The 10,191-nt window shown below is 49.1% G+C and overlaps 1 protein-coding gene across 4 annotated transcripts in view; it reads left to right on the forward strand.

Annotated features, from left to right (window-relative positions):
- TOM1L2 (target of myb1 like 2 membrane trafficking protein) overlaps positions 1 to 7,104 on the forward strand; it is a 36,914-nt gene extending 29,810 nt beyond the window's left edge. For 3 of the 4 annotated variants that reach the window (XM_073558490.1, XM_073558492.1, XM_073558489.1), the window contains exons 13-15: positions 294 to 353; positions 3,372 to 3,408; positions 4,952 to 7,104. In XM_073558490.1, the coding sequence (XP_073414591.1) occupies positions 294 to 353; positions 3,372 to 3,408; positions 4,952 to 5,100 (246 nt within the window). In that variant the 3' untranslated portion in view covers positions 5,101 to 7,104. The remainder of the gene's footprint in view (positions 1 to 293; positions 354 to 3,371; positions 3,409 to 4,951) is intronic. The other variant, XM_073558491.1, reaches the window with a different exon arrangement.
- Positions 7,105 to 10,191: the final 3,087 nt, after the last annotated feature.

Here is a 10,191-nt window from a genome sequence, read left to right on the forward strand (position 1 = left end):
TCAGTAAAACATTTGCCCACTTGCCCAGGGGCATCCATGAAGATCTATAGTCACAGGTTCCTAACATGTCTGTTCTAGTGCCCTGTTCTGCCGCCGCCGCCCCGGCTATGGCGTTGTCATCCTCATGTTGTTTTCCTTTCTCCGTTATTACCTCTTCATCTTTAGCACATTTTCTGTTGTCATATTTTGCATTTTTTGTTTCTTTTATTCATTTTATTTTTCCCCTGCTCGTTTTGCCATTCCACCGCGCCTCATGCTTCTGGATGTATTTTGGCTGCACGTGCTTGCTGTAGATTCCCGTGGCGCAGGCCTCGGACATGGATGACCTAGAAGAGTGGCTCGGGACGGACGTGGTGAGATGCTCTTCTACTCGTCACTCGGATATGGGTCTGAACTGCTATGTCTGTGTATATGCGCTTAGTGAGAAATCAATGTGACCAACATTACCGGAATATGATGTCAATGGTGGAAGGGATTATCAGAGCTGTAATGTATGGTATGATGTCATTCCCTCCCACCAGTGACCTCATACACATACACCTCTGATAATCCTTCCTACTGATGACATCATACACATACACCTCTTGTAATCCCTCCCATTGATGACATCATACACATACACCTCTGATAATCCCTCCCACTGATGACATCATACACATAAACCTCTTGTAATCCCTCCCACTGATGACATCATACAGCTCTTGTAATCCCTCCCACTGATGACATCATACATATACACCTCTGATAATCCCTCCCACTGATTACATCATACACATACACCTCATGTAATCCCTCCCACTGATGACATCACACATGCACCTCATGTAATCCCTCCCACTGATGACATCACACATGCATCTCTTGTAATCCCTCCCACTGATGACGACATACACATACACCTCTGGTAATCCCTCCCACTGATGACATCATACACATACACCTCTTGTAATCCCTCCCACTGAGGACATCATACACATACACCTCTTGTAATCCCTCCCACTGATGACATCATACACATACACCTCTTGTAATCCCTCCCACTGAGGACATCATACACATACACCTCTTGTAATCCCTCCCACTGATGACATCATACACATACACCTCTTGTAATCCCTCCCACTGAGGACATCATACACATACACCTCTTGTAATCCCTCCCACTGAGGACATCATACACATACACCTCTTGTAATCCCTCCCACTGAGGACATCATACACATACACCTCTTGTAATCCCTCCCACTGATGACATCATACACATACACCTCTTGTAATCCCTCCCACTGATGACATCATACACATACACCTCTTGTAATCCCTCCCACTGATGACATCATACACATACACCTCTTGTAATCCCTCCCACTGATGACATCATACACATACACCTCTTGTAATCCCTCCCACTGATGACATCATACACCTCTTGTAATCCCTCCCACTGATGACATCATACACCTCTTGTACTCCCTCCCACTGATGACATCATACACCTCTTGTACTCCCTCCCACTGATGACATCATACACATACACCTCTTGTAATCCCTCCCACTGATGACATCATACACATACACCTCTGGTAATCCCTCCCACTGAGGACATCATACACATACACCTCTTGTAATCCCTCCCACTGAGGACATCATACACATACACCTCTTGTAATCCCTCCCACTGATGACATCATACACATACACCTCTTGTAATCCCTCCCACTGATGACATCATACACATACACCTCTTGTAATCCCTCCCACTGATGACATCTTACACATACACCTCTTGTAATCCCTCCCACTGATGACATCATACACCTCTTGTACTCCCTCCCACTGATGACATCATACACATACACCTCTTGTAATCCCTCCCACTGATGACATCATACACATACACCTCTTGTAATCCCTCCCACTGATGACATCTTACACATACACCTCTTGTAATCCCTCCCACTGATGACATCTTACACATACACCTCTTGTAATCCCTCCCACTGATGACATCTTACACATACACCTCTTGTAATCCCTCCCACTGATGACATCATACACCTCTTGTACTCCCTCCCACTGATGACATCATACACATGCATCTCTTGTAATCCCTCCCACTGATGACGACATACACCTCTGGTAATCCCTCCCACTGATGACGACATACACATACACCTCTGGTAATCCCTCCCACTGACATCCTACACCTCTGATAATCCCTCCACCCTGATGATATCCTACACATACACCTCTGATAATCCCTCCACACTGATGACATCATACACATATACCTCTGATAACCTCTCCCACCAGTATGGATGATATTATGTCAACAGTGGGAGCGATTCAGAGCTGTAGGATGTGATGTCACGGGTGGGAGGGATTATCAGAGCTGTATGATGTGATGTCATCAGTGGGAGGGATTATCAGAGCTGTATGATGTGATGTCACTGGTGGGGGGATTATCAGAGCTGTATGATGTGATGTCATCAGTGGGAGGGATTATCAGAGCTGTATGATGTGATGTCACTGGTGGGGGATTATCAGAGCTGTATGATGTGATGTCTTCAGTGGGAGGGATTATCAGAGCTGTATGATGTGATGTCACTGGTGGGAGGGATTATCAGAGCTGTATGATGTGATGTCTTCAGTGGGAGGGATTATCAGAGCTGTATGATGTGATGTCACTGGTGGGAGGGATTATCAGAGCTGTATGATGTGATGTCACTGGTGGGAGGGATTATCAGAGCTGTATGGTGTGATGTCACTGGTGGGGGGATTATCAGAGCTGAATGATGTGATGTCACTGGTGGGGGGGATTATCAGAGCTGTATGATGTGATGTCATCAGTGGGAGGGATTATCAGAGCTGAATGATGTGATGTCACTGGTGGGGGGGATTATCAGAGCTGTATGATGTGATGTCATCAGTGGGAGGGATTATCAGAGCTGTATGATGTGATGTCTTCAGTGGGAGGGAATATCAGCTGTATGATGTGATGTCACTGGTGGGAGGGATTATCAGAGCTGTATGGTGTGATGTCACTGGTGGGAGGGATTATCAGAGCTGTGTGATGTCTTCAGTGGGAGGGATTATCAGAGCTGTATGATGTGATGTCTTCAGTGGGAGGGATTATCAGAGCTGTATGATGTGATGTCACTGGTGGGAGGGATTATCAGAGCTGTATGGTGTGATGTCACTGGTGGGAGGGATTATCAGAGCTGTATGGTGTGATGTCACTGGTGGGGGGATTTCTGCATTAGTCTAGGCACATAGTGGGCACCTGGGACTCAGCCGTTTTCACCTTTCTTCTTGGTCGATTCTTGTGTTTCTCGTCTTTATTATAGAATAATGTAATTTTCTTTTTACAGAAGGGGGAAGAACTGGAGGAAGGAGTGACCAGTGAAGGTAAATGCCCGGTGTATCTTCTATGCAGATGATGTTCAGGACACAGGTTAGGAGAGGTCCGGGGAGGCTGATGGTGGGTCACTTGGTGGAAGAGCATTCCTGGCACAGTGCAGTGGAGGGGGATCTCGGAGGACGCTAATGTAGAGTGGGGGAGAGGTAGAATGGCTCAATGTGATGGGGGTCAGCAGAAGCAAGGCCAGTGTGATGAGTCAATTGAGGCTGGACGAGTTTAATGGAGTCGTCAGTAGAGGTCGTAACAGTGTGATAAGATGGGTTTGGGGAGGCTGCTGATTGGAGGTCAGTGTAATAGAATAGGAGGTCATAAGTAAGCTAGAGGGAGGTTATGGGAGGCCGCTGCAATGTAGTGAGAGATTCTGGCAGGCCGGGGCAATGTAACGAGAGGGAGGCTGGTGCGGCGGGAGGGGATCTGGGGAGGCCCGTGCGGCGGGAGGGGATCTGGGGAGGCCCGTGCGGCGGGAGGGGATCTGGGGAGGCCCGTGCGGCGGGAGGGGATCTGGGGAGGGCCCGTGCGGCGGGAGGGGATCTGGGGAGGCCCGTGCGGTGAGATCGGAGGGGATCTGGGGAGGCCCGTGCGGTGAGATCGGAGGGGATCTGGGGAGGCAGATGCGGTGAGATTGAAGGGGATCTGGAGAGGCCGGTGCGGTGGGAGGGGATCTGAGGAGGTTGGTGCAGTGAGATTGGAGGGGATCTGGGGAGGCCGGTGCGGTGGGAGGGCATCTTGGGAGGCCGGTGGGAGTGGATCTGGGGAAGCCTGTGCAGTGGAAGGGGATCTGAGGAGGCAGGTGCGGTGGGAGGGGATCTGGGGAAGCTGGTGCGGTGAGATTGGAGGGGATCTGGGGAAGCCGTTGCGGTGGGAGGGGATCTGGGGAAGCCGTTGCGGTGAGATTGGAGGGGATCTGGGGAAACCGTTGCGGTGGGAGGGGATCTGGGGAGGCCGCTGCGGTGGGAGGGGATCTTGGGAAGCCGGTGCGGCGAGATTGGAGGGGATTTGGGGAAGCCGGTGCGGTGAGATTGGAGGGGATTTGGGGAAGCCGGTGCGGTGAGATTGGAGGGGATTTGGGGAGGCCGGTGCGGTGGGATTGGAGGGGATCTGGGGAAGCCGGTTGCGGTGAGATAGGTGGGATCTGGTGAGGCCGGTACGGGTGGGAAGGGATCTGGGGAGGCCGGTACGGGTGGGATCTGGCGAAGCCGATGCGGTGGGAGGGGATCTGGGGAAGCCGGTGTGGTGAGATTGGAGGGGATCTGGGGAGGCTGGTGCGGTGGGAGGGGATCTGGGGAAGCCGGTGTGGTGAGATTGGAGGGGATCTGGGGAGGCTGGTGCGGTGGGAGGGGATCTGGGGAGGCCGATGCGGTGAGATTGGAGGGGATCTGGGAAGGCCGGTGCGGTGGGAGGGGATCTGGGGAGGCCGGTGCGGTGAGATTGGATTGGCTCTGGGGAGGCTGGTGCCGTGGGATTCCATCGGCCTTTCCCTGACCCCTTCCGGAGTGATGGGGATTTATTTATCAATCTTTCCTTTTACAGAATTTGACAAGTTTCTGGAAGAACGAGCCAAAGCCGTAGAGCATGTCCCGGACCTCCCGTCTCCCCCCACCACAGAGCCCTCCGTGACAGAGAATCCCACAAATCGGAAGAAGCAGGAGCGGGTGGATGACTCTCTGTTTGCGTTGTAATCAGCACCCTGTATCGCTCCCGCCGCTCTCCTGCCGCATTCAGGCCCCTCATACCACACACCATGTCATCATTTATAGGACACAGGCGAGGGCGGACGAATCGTGGACTGCTGCTATCCTACAAATAGCCGCTCAGTGGGATCCGGTGACGTCACTGCATGTACACGGTGTACAAGATGACCCCTCACTTATAATTAACCAGAAATTACTAATATCCGGGTCGTCTTGTGATCGATGATCTGTCTCTCCGGAAATGGCTCATCTGGATCGCTCTTGTCACGGAAGTCACCCCTTCCCAACCTCATTTTGGGAATGACCCATTCTCATTTTTAATGAGTGGCCTGTACCAATAGTTAGAGAATAGGGGGGGTGCATTTAGGCGCCTGCCCTGCTACATATAGTATTCTATGGTATTGTTCTCCTAGGTGGCGCTCTTACACATTCCTCCTTTTCCTTGTACATGCTCCTTTCCCTGCTCCCCCTGGTTATTGCAATAGCACTGCATGTCTCATCTCTGGGAAAACTCTTGTTTTCTGTATATATATATATATATATATATATATATATATATATATATATATATATATATATATATATATATATATATATATATATATATGGTGTACATATATATAGAGCGCGGGGTTGAGAGTGAGAATATAATGTATACCTGAACTGCAATGTTTGCACAGCTTTTCTTACCTCTTAGCCGCTCATCGAGACGAGCGTCCGCCATGCCGTGTTAATTTCTGCCCATTATTCAGCATCGGACGATCAGTACCGATAGGCCGGTCATGGCGGACGTCACTACAGCATGCACGCGGAAGTCTCTCTTCACCCGTCGTCCCCTTAACCCCTTTGGATGCCATATTATTTTTTTCTGTCGGTTTAGCACATAGGGGGCGACGATGAGCTCGTCCATGACCCTGCTGCCGATGGCTTGTAGTTCTTGTTTTATCGTTCTGGGGGTTTTGTGTTTTTCATTTATAGCACTGATGGTTTTCACTACTGATTGTCAGCAGCCTGGACCCCCCGAAACGCCACCGACTGCCATAATTCAGGGGAAAATTTAATTTGGCTGTGGCCTTTTTTATTTATTTATTTTTTTCATTTTTAGGACTTGAATGTTTGGATGTGTTGTTAGAATATACTGTAGATATATAGGGAGAGGCGCGAGGCTCAGAGCGCCCCCCGGCAGCCAGAGAGAGCAGCGCTTTACAGTGGCACTTTTGCAGAAAAAAATATTTAAAGGGAAAATCTCTAGTGAAATGGGGGGGAAGTGTTCAGCCAATGTAGCAATTTGGGGCTGAACCTTCTACCCCTGTTCTTGGCTCGTAATCTGTTTTAATGTATATCCCACCCATATGTTTAATGCCATGGCAAAGGTCCAAGCGGGACCCCCGTAGTAGTCACATAGATGCTTGTTATGCTGGTGTTGGGTGCTCTACTTTCCAGACCTATTACCCAGTTATATATATGATATGTAGGATTATATAGGACAGCTCAAGAGTAGGTGCCACTAATATAGGGAGGATTACTATCCTACACAGAGCGAGGGTCCCCAAGCTGGTGCCCCCCCCCATCTATAGAGTCCACATGACTACTAGGACACATGGAAAAAGGGTCCTCTCCAAGCGATGCTTGTAAATATTATGACCTCCCCCAGAAACATTACCAGCTTCCTTTCCACCCCGTTCACAGTGCCAGGCTGCTGCCTCCCTGGTTCCTATGCTACAACTAACCTGTATATTAAATATCTTAAATTATTGTATATTTTATACATACGAACACTAATAGATTATTAACATTACAGAGATTATTTATTTGTTGCGTTCTGCCCGTGGATCTTAATATTTTTTTTTTCTTCGGAAAATACATAATTTTAAGAGTTCATGACGTTGTCTGTAATGAAGTTATTAACCCCCGTCCCCTAGATTGTCTGCTGGAAATGTCCTTCTGTAGAGACGATAAGTAAGAATATGTTCAATAAACCCGTAACAAACATCTGGGATCTGTCGTCTCATTTCTTTACTTTCTAGAGACCAGAGGTCTTCCCCCTATGCACAGGCTGGGATCGGGCCATCATCTACCTCTGATAGAGGCCCCCACACTATGCACACCATGTGGAGTGCTAGCAGCCTACCATGTGGAGTGCTAGCAGCCTGCCATGTGTAGTGCTAGCAGCTATCAGGTAGAGAGATAGCAGCCACCATATAGTCACAGAGTCACTCTGGCCTCCCAGATGTGCACAGTCCCTCCGCTCGCAGTCTCCTTTCTCCTTATACTGAGCAGAACGGAGTCTCAGGCAGCAAATAAGACGACGGTAATTCAGGTCATTAGGAGCAGATCAGCCCCTCACCTGACTCCCACCAGATTAGACGGCTCAGCCATTGGGCCCTGACCATCGGACCAGCGCTTCTCCCATATATTATTATTTGCATAATCTCAAAATTTGACCCCCTGTGATAACAGCCGGCCCTTTGAGCCACCCCCTTTCCCGTTGTGTAACCTCCAGCCCCCCACCATGCCATCTGCTTTTACGAATGCTACAGATCGGCCGGTGGTGCAGAGCTCACTGATACCAGCGCGGTCCTGTACTGGGAGCCACCTGGGTAACAAACCCGTCCATGACATATCTTCCCTCCTGAATTTTACCCCATCACCTGTTAGTGATATTACTGAGTAGTGGAAGGAACCTCAGCCACGAAGTGGAGACCCCGTAACGTTACGCAGCAGGGGGCCAAGGGCAGAAAAGTCATCAATACTCTGCTGACTCCTGAACTACAGAGTCCAGTCCTCCTCTGGTATCCACACAAACACTGCGCCCCCCCCCCCCCCACTGGGAGCTTCATGGCCAAGCTGATGCATGCATCCATACATCACCAAGCACAATGCAGCGCGTCGGATGGAGTGGTGTAAAGCTGCCTCCACTGGACTCTAGAGGAGGCGTGGTCTGTGCAGTGACGGATCGCACTTCTCTATCTGCGTCTCATGGAGGAGTCTGGGTTTGGTGGTTCCAAAAGGACATTACCCCCTGTATGGTGGATGAGGATAACATTTCATAGCATTATCAGGGACCCCAGAACAAGACATTGTGGACAATTGTAGCTTCAGCTTTGTGGGAACAGTTTGGGGAAGACCCTTTTCTGTTCCTCATGGCTGTACTCGGTGTACAAGGCCCATACAAACATGGAAGGGAAATTTGGTGACCGGCCGCACAGAGCCCTGACCTCAGCCCCATCCTAGAACAGCTTGCAAGCAGAGCACGTAAACCTTTCATCAGTGTTCACCCATGAGCCGTCTACCCCGCTATCATTCAGCAAAGGAGCAATCAAGGATAACACTCAATATCAGTAACTTAACTCCAAGAAGAAGTGCGGATGTAACTGAGCAAATTAAGTATGGCCAAAGCTTCTAGGCCAGACAGCATTCATCCATGGGTATTGAGGGAGTTGAGCTCCGTAACTGATAGACCGCTGTATCTCATCGTTTTTGGCTATCTTATAACAGGGTTGGTACCGCTTGGTTTGCACTCTGCAGCCCCTTAGAGAATGAATTGAGCCAGGCGGAGATAAAAGTGCCTGATCGGAGTGAGTCCCAGCGGATTGACCTCCACCGATCTTTAGGCTTTTACCGATCCTGTAACCTATTTTCCCTGAACAACCCCATTAGATGGCTTGATAATTTTTTTAATAACCGATTGCAAATAATCTAAGGAGAGATAAGGAATAAACGGCGGAGAAAGCTTAAACCTATGTAACGTCATATTAATTGCCTTTGGGCGCACAATGGGAGGCCAAGAAAACTGCTGTAGGTGGGATGTGGAGGGGGCACTTACTTTTCTTTCTCCATATACTGTCACACATTGCTGGACTCTGTCCTTGCATTGACTGGGATTACTGAGGAGCAGCTGCCATCAATCACTTACATGACAGCGTATCTGGAGGTTCTCAGCATCTGAGATCAGAGTTGTGGGAACAGGGAGCTAAATCTCAGCCTTTTGGTGTCTGACTATGTATAAAGCCTGGCAAGAAAAAAAGTGCACCCATTACGACTGATCAAAATGATGGTAAACCGACAACCCCGTGATCAGCTGATTGCAGGTCCCACAGGAACAGCACAGCGCCGCAACATCTGTAGTGGCCGCTCTCAGGTACTGCTGCTCAGCTCTCAGTCACTTCAGTAGGAGCCGAACTGCAGTAACAAAGACGGCTGTGCTATCACAGCTCTGTACATCCGGCGGCAGGTCCACGAGTCTGTATATTACCGATACATCGCTCATTATCAGTCACAGACGCGTATATCACCGATACATCGCTCATTATCGGTCACAGACGCGTATATCACCGATACATCGCTCATTATCAGTCACAGACGCGTATATCACCGATACATCGCTCATTATCAGTCACAGACGCGTATATCACCGATACGTCGCTCATTATCGGTCACAGACGCGTATATTACCGATACGTCGCTCATTATCGGTCACACGCGTATATTACCGATACGTCACTCCTTAGCAGTCACAGACGCGTACATTAATGATATGTCACTCATTATCAATCACAGACGTGTATATTACCAATATGACGCTAATTATCGGTCACAGACGCGTATATCACCGATACGTCGCTCATTATCGGTCACACGCGTATATCACCGATACGTCGCTCATTATCGGTCACAGACGTGTATATTACCAATATGACGCTAATTATCGGTCACAGACGCGTATATCACCGATACGTCGCTCATTATCGGTCACACGCGTATATCACCGATACGTCACTCCTTAGCAGTCACAGACGCGTACATTACTGATACGTCACTCATTATCAATCACAGACGTGTATATTACCAATATGACGCTCATTATCGGTCACAGACGCGTATATCACCGATACGTCGCTCATTATCGGTCACACGCGTATATCACCGATACGTCGCTCATTATCGGTCACACGCGTATATCACCGATACGTCGCTCATTATCGGTCACACGCGTATATCACCGATACGTCGCTCATTATCGGTCACACGCGTATATCACCGATACGTCGCTCATTATCGGTCACAGACGCGTATATT

Source organism: Dendrobates tinctorius, unplaced genomic scaffold (genome assembly GCF_039654945.1).
Source record: "Dendrobates tinctorius isolate UK_male_01 unplaced genomic scaffold, ASM3965494v1 ptg000257l, whole genome shotgun sequence".
NCBI classification, from domain to species: Eukaryota; Metazoa; Chordata; class Amphibia; order Anura; family Dendrobatidae; genus Dendrobates; species Dendrobates tinctorius.